We start from the raw sequence: 14,761 nt of genomic DNA, 5'->3' as shown, positions 1-14,761 counted from the left end.
CGCGCTCGTTACGGTTATTGCGACGAATAAATGCGTGCCTTTTGAAAGAAACCCTAACAGATGTGTTGGACAGGGGTTTGAACAACAGCTTTTTCTGTATAATAAATTGATAAGAGGCGAATTTACAGTGTATCCATTATAAACATTAATAGTTTAAAAAAAGATACAGTAACGTTTAATACAGCAAATAAATAAAGCTCCAGCCTCAAATACATTTTTACAGACTACTTCGATCAATTGTCAAAATCTTACCTCAATGTGTGGCCGCGTTTTATCGCCCTTTTATTTTCTCGCGTGTCCTTGCCCAAAACCGTTGACCGAAGGCGCGTTCCAGTGCTGTGACACGTTTCAGCTGACTGTAACCTTATTTTTTCTCCGTTCCTTTTCTTCCCCTTTCGTTTAAAGATCGATATTCCTTGCGTCAAGGAAGTACCGGCCTACCGTACGGTGTGGCCAATGTTTGAGCAGTACACACACACACACTCGCGCGCCCGCTCACAAGGACGAACTTGCCAGCTGCAACAGATGGACGACGACGATATCGAATGGCGGCAAAATAAGCGGACGTCAAGGACTCGCCGAGTACGACGGCAGGTGTCGTTGAGGTTGGCACCTCCTTACGACCGCCACACGCCCATTCGGGAAGGAATGTTTCGTCGTCCACAAACTTCACTCGCACACAACGAACACTCGAACAGGCACAGCTGCAAACGGTGGAACAGGAAATTGGTTTTTGGTCTTCACTTTTCTCGCTCTGCACGGTTTTTCTCAACAACGCCGGAAAGCGAACGGGCAGGATGGCTGCTTTTCAAACGGAACAAATACTTGTGTCACAGCAACAGAAGCGGAATACTTTCAAATTATTATTTTTTAATTAATACGTGCACTTTATATTTCAATTTGTCGCTGTTCAATATCTTGGTATCGATTTTGTTAAACATAAAACTGGAAAAGTATAACATAAATGTATTTTACAACTACACTTCATGAGCAGCAACAGTCGATAAAAATACAATTCCTCTGAAAACCCACCAAATGATGAAACAACCATCAAGTTTGCCAATACAAGACTAGAAAAGCCTGCGAATGACCTACATTTCTGCATCAACCTCATCTGAGGCTGCATGTTACAATTTTTGTTTATTTATTCTCCCTTTCCGCGTGCCGTAGCTTTTCTGGCAATGGCCATAAATATTCACCAAGAGTTTAACGAACGCTGAACGGTTTGCTGGCAATCTTTCCCCTTTGGTGAAGCAAAGGTGTAAAACAATCAACCGTCCGTTCCCATCATGATGACTTCATCAGCATCTCGCGGCCGCTCCGAGATTACCCATGGAAGACGTGTTTGTCCAGTTTGCTTCTTCTCGTTTTAAAGATGGCCCTGGCCCGAGATGATGTGGAGATTGTTTTGGTCGTGTCTCGAAACAGCAGCATCTGTACGCCACGTGGGAAGGGTCGAGCGTTTCCAAACGAAACCGTTCCCCAAAGCGGGCGTTAGCCGTTCGGTCGGTTGCGATCGCAGATTCCTCTGTTAGTCACACATTGCAGAAAGGAGAGCTGAGTAAAAATTACTGCTCATCACCCGATGACTGCAGTCGAAGTCAGTTAAGTCAAGTTTATGCATTTTTTCATTTTTTTTTATGAAAATGTGCTTAATTAAGACCATCCAGTTGATGAACGAAAGAGCAATAAAAACGTACGGTTCGCACGCTAACCACACCCTGCCTAACGTGCGCTATGGAAAACATATGAAGTGGAGTCCTCTACATTGCGTATCGTGGGGATCAATTAATGTTAATTAATGCACAAACACGCCAGCAAAGACTTATTATGTACAACCCGGTCCGTTCTTTTCTTCGACTCGTCAACACATGGCTATCAAGCGTACTTCGGCGGGCCTTTTTCCGTGCAACGAGGACATCCATTCCCGCCAAGGACATGTTTGCGATGGTATTGGTGCACCAGTTTCCGAGACGAGCCTTCGAAATCCTTCACAACAAATCCTCCATCCCACCGGGATGGGTTTCTCTCGCTCCGGTTAGCTCTTCCAAGTCGTAGAGAATTTTCCACCACACATTTCCTGTCGATGAAGCTGGTTTTCCAGCAATTTTCCGTTCGGCGGAGATTGGCGCTCTCGCACCGTTGTGTGGGGAGAGTGTCGCTTGTACGTACCGCCACCACCGGTTGCATAGTGCCCAAGGACGAAACCAGTTTACTACTCAGTGTACTCTTGCGGAATCTTTTGTAGTAAAACCATCCGTATTTGTTAGTCATCGCCCCACTGCAAAACACTGGGGCGTTCGATGAACCGTCATAGTACAAAGGAGAGAACTCTCAGCTTGTTACACTTTAAATATGTTTTTTTTTTAATATCTTAACAAACATGCACACACATTTCGTTCGTCACAAAACCATGCGGGAGTATAAACTACCTACACACGCGGTTGGGGATCCACGGATTTCGGAATGGGATTTACGGAGCACGCTTCGTTACCTTCCACAACGAACGGCGGTTTATAATTGACTAACATTCGTTGAATGTTTCGTCGAGCAGGTTCGGGAAGTTGGAATTTGTACCAAGACATCAATGATGTCAGGTTGAGCTCTTACAACATTTTGAAGTTTCTGCTTTCGTTAAATTTTAAAATTGTGATGCAGCAATAAGCATTATTTAGCAATGTTTGTCTCATTTAAATAATGAATTATGTTTATTAATATAACAAACAAGAATTATGTAGCATACACATAAACCAACAATAGTTTTGAATTTGATTGATTTATTATTTTTTATCTATTGATTCACATCTATGACTTAAGTTGTTATTTAGCTATTTATCAGTAATTTTTCTTTGTATTAACTTGTTTTTAAATAATTTTTTGTAGTCTTCCTAGATATTTCATATGCCTTCTTCTTCTTCTTCAATTCGACGAGGATTTACTCCAGTACGGCTATTGAATCCAGCTTCCTGGGCCTTCGCAAGCTAACCTGGAGACATAGACCTCTATTGGTTTAGGACTGGTAACTAAAGGCCATATGTCCTGGTTTTCTGTGGTTTTCGATTTTCTGTAAGCGTCGCCTTTTGACTGCCACCATGCGGCCAGGAGCACTGCTAGCCAACCACGCTAGTGCACAGTCAAAATGCGGCTGTTCACCCGCCGTAACGAAAGGAATATTTCCTTCCGTTTGTCAGATCGCACGAAACTCGTGATCCGCTTGATTACTCAAACAGCACGAGATGTGCGTCGGCTAGGATTTCTCTGACTTGAGCTCCAGCTCGGCGACACCACGCGGCCGTGCTTAAGATAACCTTACTTTTCAGCTAACCCTTTCAGGAACCTCGTGCACTGCTAACCATCCGCTCTGATGCGACGCCGAACTGGAACTGATATTTCATATGCCCGTCATTATTTATGGCACTGCCTGCATATATAGTTTTTGGTATATTTGACAACCTCGTTCGGAAGGTTTATCTTTACGCAAAGAACCTTGGTCATATCGTAAACGAGTGAGTTAAGTGAAGTAAAGACGAAATAAAAGATTTAAAACTTTTCATTTGTTCATAAAATTTTTTTTTTTCACGGCAGCAAGAAGATCCAATGCCAATTATTTTATTTTGTTTTTCATTTTGAAGTGTATCTTTGACATTTGTCATATTTACGACGATTTGCTGTGAAGTAGCCAACCTCATTGTTCTCGTGCTTGGTATGACGTAGTTTCGATCGATTGGTTTGGAAAATTGAAAGCAAAAACAAATAACATTCCACAATTCGTGCATGTAGATCGCTGCGTGGACAATCGAGTTTACCTGGGTCCTGCCTTTCCTGTGCAATTGTTTTGAATGTTGCTGCGGCAAGAGAAGATGAGTGGAAATAATGAATGACCGCGACGTAGAAGACGCCACTAGTGACTCGAAAGGAACAGACGGCCGAAGCAGTGGTGCAGAACAAATGCTAAACAAACGACCTCGGTTGCTGTCCTTCCAGGGACTGAGCTCACACTCGCGCTCGCAGGCGGAAAGAGATGCGGCAGTACCGATGGCCGGTGCATCCTCCAGCTCGATGGAGCACATCAATCGTCGGGAGCAGTTGGCAAGTGACCTTCGCAGCTGGCAGGAAAATCAAATCGCTGCCTGTGTGGAGGACAACATACTGAACATGGTGCTGGAAAGATACTTGAACTTCTTTGAGGAACGAAACAACCGCAACAACGTCGAACCACCGGAAGAGTATGACGATGAGACGCTGGAGGACCAAGCGATTCGTATGCTCATTAATGAACGAGGGCTGCAGGCGGCCGGATCGGGCCCTTCTTCCTCCGTCTCGGTGGCGATGGAATCGGTGGATAGTGTGTCCGTGCAATCGGACCCGGAATTGCCAGAGCTCGAGCGTAGCATACATGACAATTACATTTTAGAGACAGCCGTGGCCGCTGCAATACAGGAGAAGGGTTTGGTCACGGGGTCTACCGATGCTGAACACTCGGATAGTGATGATAGTGCGTTGCTGGAGGACAACGCTAGGTAGTGTTGCTGGACCGACCAGTATCGTTTGTAAATGAGTATTTTTGTTTACATTTCTTTTCACTTTTACGGATGATTCCGTCCGACACTTGAACTCCTCTCAAAGTATGTCGATCGTTTGTAAACCTTAATGTTAGAAGTAACTGCTAATAAAGTATTCGTATAGTGAGTTGAACCATTTAAACCATTTTATATAAATAAACCCTCTAATACAAGATTTGCTCATTTCAGATGAATATAAAATGGATTACATTTTGAGGTCAAAACCCACGGTTGGACAGACACCAAAGACGAACTGATTGTTTGCGTTTTTGCTTCCACCATGTGTGTTCCGTTGCTGCGTGCCAATGTGATTAACATGCTCGCCGTAAATAATTATGGACGTGTTTAAATATGTCTGGCCATTCAGTGTTTGTTATAACAAAAACAAAAACTCCCGCTTTGTGACCGGGCATGTTGGTTTGGTTTTGGATAAAGAAATTATTTGCGATCGTTCGTAGACATTGGAACTACACAATTACCTAATACGATTGAGTCAGTTTTTGAGCCAACCTGTACTGTGATCAATTTATCGATAAAACTACTGCCTGTGGACCCGGCTTGGCAACGAATACTTCAATCTCATCCGTCGCTAACGTCCGCCCGGGCCATACTAACTATCGTAAAACGGTAATATTATTAGCTCATGGTCGTAAAACCGTCAACGGGGCAAGAAGATACTCAGCGCATCGCAGTTCATTGGAACAAAATTCCTAAGGAAATGCATTCGATGATGCGCGTGATTTGCTCGTTCGCTTGGGGAGGAACACAGATTTGTGGAACCATTTACTTCAATTAACTCGCGTCCGCTAGTTTCAAGTTGATGCATGAAAGAAAAGGGTAGGGCGTTAAGAAGATTCGCTCTGGCGAGCTTCCTATCCAGTTGCACGATTGCACTTGTGAATCAAGAATCTCACAACGTCACATCGCGAGGAAATGGTCAAGTTCAAGTCGATCACTGACGACGTTGACCTTTATCAAGCTCTTCCTGGAAATTAGCGGTTGGGAGCGAAGTATCATCGTTTCTGCAGAAAAGTTAGTTGATGAACTAAAGTTAAAATTATTTATCAACTCCTTTATGTGTCCGAAATAAGGTTATCTAATGGTAAGATTTCAAATATATTGGGCCTAATCTAGCTGATACTGTGTTGATGAGCAAATGCTTTAGCCAACACTGTGTGTTTACTAATTTAACTGTGGGATCGTATGGCGAAGAACCAGAATGATAAGAGAACTTGAAAGTCTGTATTACCATTTCCCCTTCAAGAAAGCTTGTTATTTTCGTGAATTTCGATGCGCAGACTCGGGGAAAATAGGCTGTTGCATGCACCTGGGCGATGTTTTCCGACCTACCTCGGAACCAGCGCAGGAGATTCCCTCTGCGTCCCGTTGCCTTACTATAGCGTACAAACGATATCCTTTTACGCTTAACGGTGGCTCCTGTAGGTCCAACAGGTTACCGAAACCCGAGCCTCGACTCTCTAGACATCAATCGCTCGCCGTTCTGAGGCACCGGATCGGGTGAAGCCGGCTGTACATGCCCTGTTGAGCCATTCCTATCGCATTTTCCCTCTGCCAGCCAATTGGTTCACCGTGTTTTTGTCGAACCATCCGTTGTAGACGATTTTCACTTGTTCGATCGCCTGAAAGTAAACGTTCTTATCCACACTCTCAGGCACGCACGTGTGATCGAAGCGCGTGTTTCATCCTCCATACCACCCCTTAACCCACCCCGCTTCTCCCACTCCACCACCTCACAAATAAGCGCCCCGGGGAAACTGATTCTCCATAGAATGGTAAAAGAAAAATAAAATCATTTTCACCCACCCAGCGGACCAGCCATCAACAGATAAGATCTTCTTCCTCGTGTGGCGGCGCAGAACAATCGTGGAGGCTGAGAAAACGTAAACAACTGAGAAGGGAAAAAGTTAGAAAAAGAGAAAAAAAAACCAACGCACAATGCGGCGATTTCGACAGCGAACTGCTCAGCTGGAGCACCCCGGGGAAGTTAAATCAACCTGTTGTGCTACCTCCCGTCCCGGCGGAGGTGTAGACGGCATTGAGGTGGAATTGAGGGGTTTTGGTTGCCGCTTTCGCAGGAAACTTGTTTGATTTGCGCATGGGGGTGGGTTTCGAATGATAGCACGAGATAAGCTGGTATATTTTTTGTTTTTGTTTTGTATGGAAGGGGGTTACTCTGGTGGAATAGTGTGTTCGCTTTTGTTACGCCCAGCTTGGGAAATTGATTGCATTCTTGTGTTTAGGGCAAGATGATGTTGAGGTATAATTTTAAGGTAGAAAAATTACTCTAAATATGTTCCTTTTCTTTGAATGATGAATTAACTGTTATCAATCTTGGCAGTTGCCTAACTGTACATCTCTTCAACAAAGAATCGAGGTGGTTTTAATCGTTTCGCTAAAAACTGTCCTGCAATTCAACCTTATTTTCCGTTGGAACGTAGGCAAAAAACACAGTAGGCGTTGTCATCACATTATCCCCCCAGGGGAAGTCGTTTCTTTTACGATTGACATACATTATTCTCTTCGCCTGTATTGTATTTTTTTTTTAATATTTCCAGCGAACCGTACCTACCATTGGTTTTCTCACCTTATTTCATTTCATTTGCTTTTTCCGGCAAAAGCCCGCCAGAAATGTTTCCGGTTCCTGACGCTCTCTCACGGGGGATTCGCCCGCGTCACGCCGTTTCCCCTCCGGGGGAGCGGTTTTCGTTCGTGCGATGTTTTTCGTGCTCGGAGTCCGTGCGTGTGCTCGTGATTTCGATGTTTTTAATTCATTTTTCCTTCTGGTTCGAAAAGAAAAAAACACAAACCCCAGTATGCCTCTGAGAAGCTTCCCGCGTGCAACGTTTCATGGAGGCCGGGAGCACCTCCGCCAGCCGCAGCATCCCCTCTTGACCCTCGGCCCACGAGAACAAACGTCGGCACGGTCGGTCGTCGGATCGTCTGTCGGAATTTCGCCGCCATTCGTTCCGTGGGCATCGGACCAACCGGACGTGCGTCCTCGTCTGTAACCGTAGATAACAAAGTGGTAGCGAGAGAGAGAGTGAGACAGTGCGCAAAAAATCGTGAAATTCGTGAAAAACCCTCCGAGCCGATCGGTGCTAATTGTTCCGCCGCCTTCCAGGGTTCCGGGCGGGATGTTCCGTTGGTCGAAGAACTCGTCGCCGCCCCAGACGGCCGCACCGTGGCCCCAGATCTCGCGTGAAGTAGTGTAAATAATCAACATTTCCTACGTTCGTGTTCCCGCGGGCTACGGCGGTGCCCCTCGTGGGCGAGAAGTGTGGCGCATTCGTGTTTGCGGGCGCGCGTGTGTGTGAGCGTAAGTTGTGATTTTTTTCCTCCAACTCCTTGAAGATATGTAATTCGACACGCGATCCGCATGTTGAACTCTTCACCGCGGACAGACTCGGCCCGTGTAAACTAAAACCGTTGCCGATCTTCACTCCAAATCCGAGCGAATGTATCGAATGATCGAGCTCAACTGTCCGTTGGCCGCAAATAAATAGACTCGAGTCAGGCAAGCATTGTGGCCAGCGCTGCCAAAAAGAGGCCAAAATCACCCCCCATTTCCATTGCCCCGTGGCAGCTTGGATTTGGAGTGGGAATTGAATTCTTTTTACTCTTCTTCCACCGGTGCATTTTCCGCCAAAAGATAAATATTTTCTGTGCAAACTGTCGAACCGGCGTGTGCTTTGAATGTGTGTTCTGGTGTAAGCCGTCTGTTTTTCCGCTGTAGACAAGATTTATGGTACGATCGGGTGGGTAGGGTTACGCCGGTGGGTGGAAAGGGATGTTTGGGATCGATCGGATCTTCGTGATGTTTCCAATCAATCCACAATCTGGCGTCCGGGTACAGATCCGCATGTTTTGGATACCTTTTCTGTTATTCGTTTTAGTAAGTAATCTTCTAGATAAATATGCAAACTTTGGTATGGCGTTGGAAAAAATGTATCATTCGGAGGAAAGAAAACATACAGAATGCGCCATGTGTGGAAAACTACTGCCAGTTAGTTCGATCTGTTGTGGAAAGATGTTTTTTTGCTACCAACCGCAAACATGCTCATGAGTAATTTCCTCTGGTATTTCTGAACATTACTCGATGCGACCGGAGCGCAGTCGATTAAATTCCCGTACCGAGCGGGGGTTCGGTGACTCAATGTTATGACAACCGCGGAACTAACAGCGCTCACCGCATTGGTTTGAAAAATACCAGAACTCCCCATCCCCCTCACCTCCCCCATCACCCATTCCACGGCGTTCTTCGCGTCCAGATAGTGAACAAACAGAGCGTACTCCGCGTATCAACCCACCCTGTGTTGTGTTCCCTTTAAACCTTCAAAACCATACCTGCAAATAGAACCAGTGAGTCGCCACAAACCATTGTGAATCGATAGTGTACGAAAAAGTATCAGAATTTATAGGCCATCCTTCTTGGGAACGAGGAAAACCTTGGGAATGTTCGAGGAAACCCCTTTCCCGGTTGTTCAAGTGATTAGTGGGGCAGGCCTTTTCCCGGAACGCCCAGGTACTTTTGCTTTCCCTTTGGTCAACGTGAACGGTCCCAAGAGAGATCCATTGTGCTAGATATCGCTTGACTGAAGGATGTCCCGGTACTTTCGTCTAGGTTGCGAGAAGTGGTTAAAAGGGAAAAAGGGTCCGCAGCCATTGGAGGAGCGCATCGAACAAAGATTAATCGGTGTCCAAACCCGGGAGGGTGTTTGAAACGTGGAACAAATTTTGTTCCCGGAATGAAAAATTGAAATTTTCCTACGAATCAAATCAATATCAAAACTTGAATTCTGGACCGAAACACTAATTGTGATCGTAAAGCATTTCTTTCGATGGTGATTTCCCACACAGGATCTGTGCCCGTTACAGCTCCCTGCTCGTGTCATTAGATACCGAAAGTGTACGAATTGTGGTGCTTGAGTGATTGGGTGCAGAATGGGTGGCGCTAATCGGGAGTGAAAACAGTGAAGGGCCGAAAGAAGGAAAAGGAAACTTTCATCCACAAAAGCACCGTGACAGTTTGTGGTTGAATCGAATTTCGCTTCGCCGTTCGGTTTCAGATCAGTGGCCGTGAAAGGAAGGCTTTCCCGGAAAAGCGGAAGCAACAAACCTGGACCGGACGAACGCTCAAAGGTAAGCATTCCATTCCTTTCCGTTTTATTTTCCCTTAGTTTTTCGTGCGGTCAGCGACAGGGCACCGGTGACCTGCTTCGGTCATATTCGGCCAGCCTTCTCACCCCTTCACTCCACTGGAGTTGAAGTGCTTGATTATATCTCACCTGGGTTAACTTTCCGATAATCCTCCGGAGGGTGTCGCTCGAGGGTAAGGACCTGCCAGAACGAAAGGATACATTGGATGATGAAACATCCGGAAAGCTGAAGGAAGTAACGAACATTCGGAGAAGGAAGCCCCGGTTCTAAGCACGTGCTTCGGAAGGAGAGTCGGTGAGCAACGGGGAATGACGTCACAAACGTATTTGCTGTCCCTTCCAGGAAGTGGGATCGGTCAGTTAGAGAAACCGTTCCCCCACTACGAACAAAATGGAAGTGGACAAAGAACGCGAAAAATTTAGTCTCAAAACCGTTCACCGAAACATTCCAACCATTATTGCAAATTCCCAATGTCATGTCGTCTTTTACAACATGGTTTACAAAAGGAAACATCCACTACGTGACCGTCGGAAACTCTCTCTCCCTCGATATCCGAAAGGGATGATTCATGGCTTAGATTTTTGTAGTGTTTAATCGCCTTTCGAAACCATAAACCTTCCCCAAACGAACTGCTCGTGCTAGGTCGGCTCCCCTCACCTGGCACACGCAGTTGCTGATTGCGGTTACTCCGGTGTAATTACGCCCAATAAAGTCCAAGGTAAACGCGCTGGGAAAATTATCTCTGCCCAGCCGCGCGCTTGCGTTTCCACCTCGCCCGTTGCCGAGGTAACGAACTTGGACATGCGAGTTTAGCGGCGGACGGACCCCATTGCATCGATAAGCTACCGCGCTGGTGAAGAGGTAAAAAAACAAATGTGAAAAGCTGCTAGGAAAAATGACTTCTCTAATGACCTCTGCAACAACAAACCATTCGCAACTCGAGCAACGTAGTACATTCGGAGAGCATTGGCGCTAGCAAAAGACGTTGTTCGCGGCCGGTCGTTGGCATAGGGTCGCTCGGTAGATGTTTAGAAAAGTAGGCGAAGAAAATTTATTTTCCCAACATTGGCGGTCAGGGCAAGAAAGGAAAAAAGGTCACTGCTTCTAGCACCCTTCCCCCACCCTGCTACCATTCCTGCCTTGGGGTTCCGCAACACGCGTCCCGGTTACTATTTTTAGTTCCAGTTTCTATCGATGGTAATCGATGATAGGTTTCGTTTTACATGCACACACCAAACCCCCTGCACGCCCTCGCGGGGGCTGGTGGTTTGTGGTCGGTTTAGAATGTTCCTTCCATCAGCGCCAAGCGGGCGGGAAAGCTCGACTTGATTTCCCGCCCACAAAATGAAGGGTGCGGTCGTTGAACGGGCGAGATAAAAATGGTGTTTTTCCAACATGTCACTGCTGCGGCGGTGAGGTGCAGAATGGAATCTTTGCTTTTCCATTTTCTTCTCCGCTTTTCCGCGCACCCAAGTGCACACATACACACATAATGGTGTGTTGAGATGATTATTATGGTCGGGAGTGGGGCCTGATGGTTTTCACACGCAGCCTCTAGAGCGGCCGCACCGGGTGTATTTTAAAGGTAGGTCGTTTGTCAATCCAATTGAACGCTGGAAGTGGTTTTTAGGGCATGGAAAATGGCCCGAGGCGTGAGCACAGATTTTGGAGAAGGATTTCGGGTGAGTTTGATTAATGAACAGTCAAATGGCTGCGCTTCAAAGGGCCCCTAAAGGCGTTCCTCGTTCGTTTCAAGTGGTAAAAAGGGCTTTCCTAATTGTCGCACCGTTCTTTCGCATACCACTTTCATGCTCTCAATCTTGTATCAACACTCGAAGGAACCGGTTTTATGTGGGAAAAGGTAAACGCGATAACGTGTCTATTATTTTTCACATCCTCATAACCAAAGCGCCCGACATGAAAGTGGCAACCTGCTAAGTACTATCGAGGATCTTCACACATTACCGAGGAGAAGATGGTAAGAAATTATTCTGAACGGTGCTGTGCGATCCTTTGTACGAGGGAGAATCCTTTGCCGTCGCACACGGCTAGTAATTGAATATTTTCTTGTGGCCCGTTTTTCCCGTCGCCCTTGAAGCGGCACGTGGAAAAGCTGACACGGACGTGCATCGTTTTATGCAGTGAGCGTGGGCTCTTGCCGGGCTCAATTTCCGTACCAGAATGGGTCCCATCGGAAATAACTCACACGTAGAACGCGCTACGATAAGGTATAACAATAGGCTTTAAAAATACCTCTTCCCCATCGTTTCTGCGCCAAGAGCATTTTTCATGGCCGCTTATATTTTCCCATTCGACAACCGATGATCGATGGACGTAAAACAAATTGCCCATCCTTATCTTGAGCTACGGCACAGTTTCGCAGCATAAACATTTGTCGTTTAAAATGCCTGCGGAGTAACATGATCCGATAACCTTACGGCTGGCAGCGTAATGGTGAGGGGAAATTTATGGTAACCAAAAAATAATGGATCTATAGAGAGAAGGAAAGAATAGAAAATACTGAAGAGTTTGGCGTTCGATAGAGATTCACTGTGTTTTGCTAAGAAATACCGGCGTGTTTGGGAAATTAAGTAGCAAGACAGGGTCTTGCTTTTCCGTACCGGCCATACTCGCTGAACGCTTTATCAGCTGGTATCAGTTTACCGAGAAGGTACAACATTCCCTTGGTAACGACTACGAGAGGAATTAGTGAATTTTAAAACGGGAAGTTAAAGAAAACATTTTCACAACATCGTCCAGAACCTCCGTCCGACGACCACCTCCGTCCGACGGAGAGGGTTTTGTGGTCACTTCATTCCAGCACTGGAAAATCCTGCCTTTAAAATAAAGGATAACAAGCACCCAGCTCCGTTTGGGCAACGGAAGTAGCTCCCGGTCAAAAAGGCACGGTATGTTGATGTAATCCTAACCAAGCTTCCCGGTTGCCTTTTCACTCCGGTGTGAACTGTTCCCAGTTGCTATTTCGACTTCGTCGCTGGGCCAACATTCTATCCTTCTGTGTTCTGTGCGTGTTGCACAGATGTTCCCAGTATTTTTCAATACTTCCTTTTCTTCCATTTCTGGTCGGCGTGCCAACTTCTCCGTAAACGCTCAACGAACGATAGTTTTCGGTTTAAACTTTTCCGGGTAATTGGAATGTAAAAAACAAAACTACTCGAATTTCCCCCATCCCAGGAAAATGGATGCAGATTTCCATCGAATCCGTAACAGGTGGGCGTACGGTGGAGTGTACGATCGGTTTGTCGAGTTTTCCACCGGCTTACTAAGTTGCTCGGGAAGAGGAAAGGAAAACGGGGTGGTGAAGGAGGTGGATGGGAAAGTAGCGCTTGTTACCAACCCAATCCGACAGACAGTGCAATGGGTCATAATCGAAACTAAACCCATGTTCTCCGGTTGGCGAAGCTTCCAGAAACCAGCAAAGTTTTCCTTTGTTGCAAACATACTGTGTGAAGGTTCCGTATTTTTTGTTCTCGCTCTCTCCCTTTCTTCCCTTCTGTGGATCGAGCGAAACGGGACCGGGGGGTCGGAAAAGGCTATTGTTTCACCCGCAGGTTTCACGACTTTTTGCCCTTTGCCAAGCGGGGAGGTTTTCTGCAAAGTTGTAATGAAATGCCCTTCGCTCGGTGCAGGCTAACTTTTGCACCCCATTTTCCAACGCCAGAACATGTTGCTAGTGATTCCGTTACGCTTTCTACCCACCTAATGGTTTCTTCCGCTGAAGTCTTTGTGTCCTTTGTGCACGGTGTCAAAAGTGTACCTTTTGAAACAATGCTCCAGCACGGGATGCTGGCATGCAAGTGTTTATGCTTCAATCTGTTCTATTTGTTCATTCAATGAGAGCCTTCATCGGCTTGTGGAGCTTAAAGAAAGAAGAAAAAAAAGCTACACAAACACACCCATTCCGTGTGACAATCCGATAGGTTGTCCGTTCCGTTCGATGGAGGTACTCCTGGTGAAGAGTTGGGCCCTCCGTGACACTTGAAACGACGGGTGCAATGGTGGCAATTACGCTCAAAGGGTACCGAACCGGAGACGGAAGATTACATATTTGGAAAAATTGTTGCCTGTTGCTGGCTGTGAGCGTTTTCCCAGCGGTATTTGTACAGCTGCATTGTGTAGCCGAGACCGTAGGGGCTTTGTTCTTTTGTGTCCTTTTGAGTGCACAATGGTGGTCGGGGTGACATTTGAGCACTTTTCCGATTGAGTTGTCCTTCTAAAAGAGCCCTCTTTAATTCACGAAGAGTAGCTTTTACCAGTGTATTTGTTTATGATTTTGAAGTTTCAAGGAAGTAGCCCCCGAAGCGGAGGGAAAGTGCTACAACAAATCTTAATGAAACGCCAGCAAATGACGCAACGGTTTGACCTTTTCAAGCCACATCGGACGAGGAAGATATTGGTTTCCTTAAAAAAAAAGGAAAACACAAGCCATACCAAAATTAAACCAGCATCAGACGGTGCAGTCAGCAGCAACCTTTTAGTGGCATTGCTGCAACTGACGGGGCACCGCAGGAATCGAACTTTTGCGTGCTGCTCATGTGAAGAAAGTATCCATTGAAAGTTTTTACCAACAAGTTGGATGATAACAAGTGTGTGTGTGTGTCGAATTTGAGGAATTTGAGCAGACTTCTGCGTATTGAAAGTTATTTTAAAACCCATTCCACATATTTTCAGTTGAGGAAAGGATACTTCTACTAATGGAGGAAGCTAAAACCATGACCAAGAATTTAATTCGGATGTCATCGATTTGAGGTTCGTTTACTCCCGGATCGTATGAAATGTTCTTCTTTGATCTCTGAAGGTTGGGTTAGATAGAACTTCTCGTAGGCAATCAAGTAAGTAAGTAGAATTTCATTATGAATTCGACTCTTGAGATTTTTGTCATCTCTCTAAATCATGATGAAAAATATTATAGTACTTCGTTTTTCCAAATTAGAGCCTAAGATTGTTTTGAAGAGTTTTGGGCAATTATATGTTTTAAAGCATTTTATATATTTTAAAGC

The 14,761-nt window shown here is 45.7% G+C and overlaps 1 protein-coding gene across 1 annotated transcript; it reads left to right on the top strand.

Annotated features, from left to right (window-relative positions):
• The first annotated feature begins 3,764 nt into the window (after positions 1-3,764).
• Positions 3,765-4,687, top strand: LOC131287859 (uncharacterized). Its single transcript, XM_058316944.1, has one exon. The coding sequence runs from the start codon at positions 3,874-3,876 to the stop codon at positions 4,522-4,524; it is 651 nt and encodes a 216-aa protein (XP_058172927.1). The 5' UTR covers positions 3,765-3,873; the 3' UTR covers positions 4,525-4,687.
• Positions 4,688-14,761: the final 10,074 nt, after the last annotated feature.

The sequence above is a fragment of the Anopheles ziemanni genome, chromosome 3, assembly GCF_943734765.1.
Source record: "Anopheles ziemanni chromosome 3, idAnoZiCoDA_A2_x.2, whole genome shotgun sequence".
Classification (NCBI taxonomy): domain Eukaryota; kingdom Metazoa; phylum Arthropoda; class Insecta; order Diptera; family Culicidae; genus Anopheles; species Anopheles ziemanni.
Note: the sequence above shows the minus strand (reverse complement) of the source record. Positions and strands in the feature narration are given on the sequence as shown.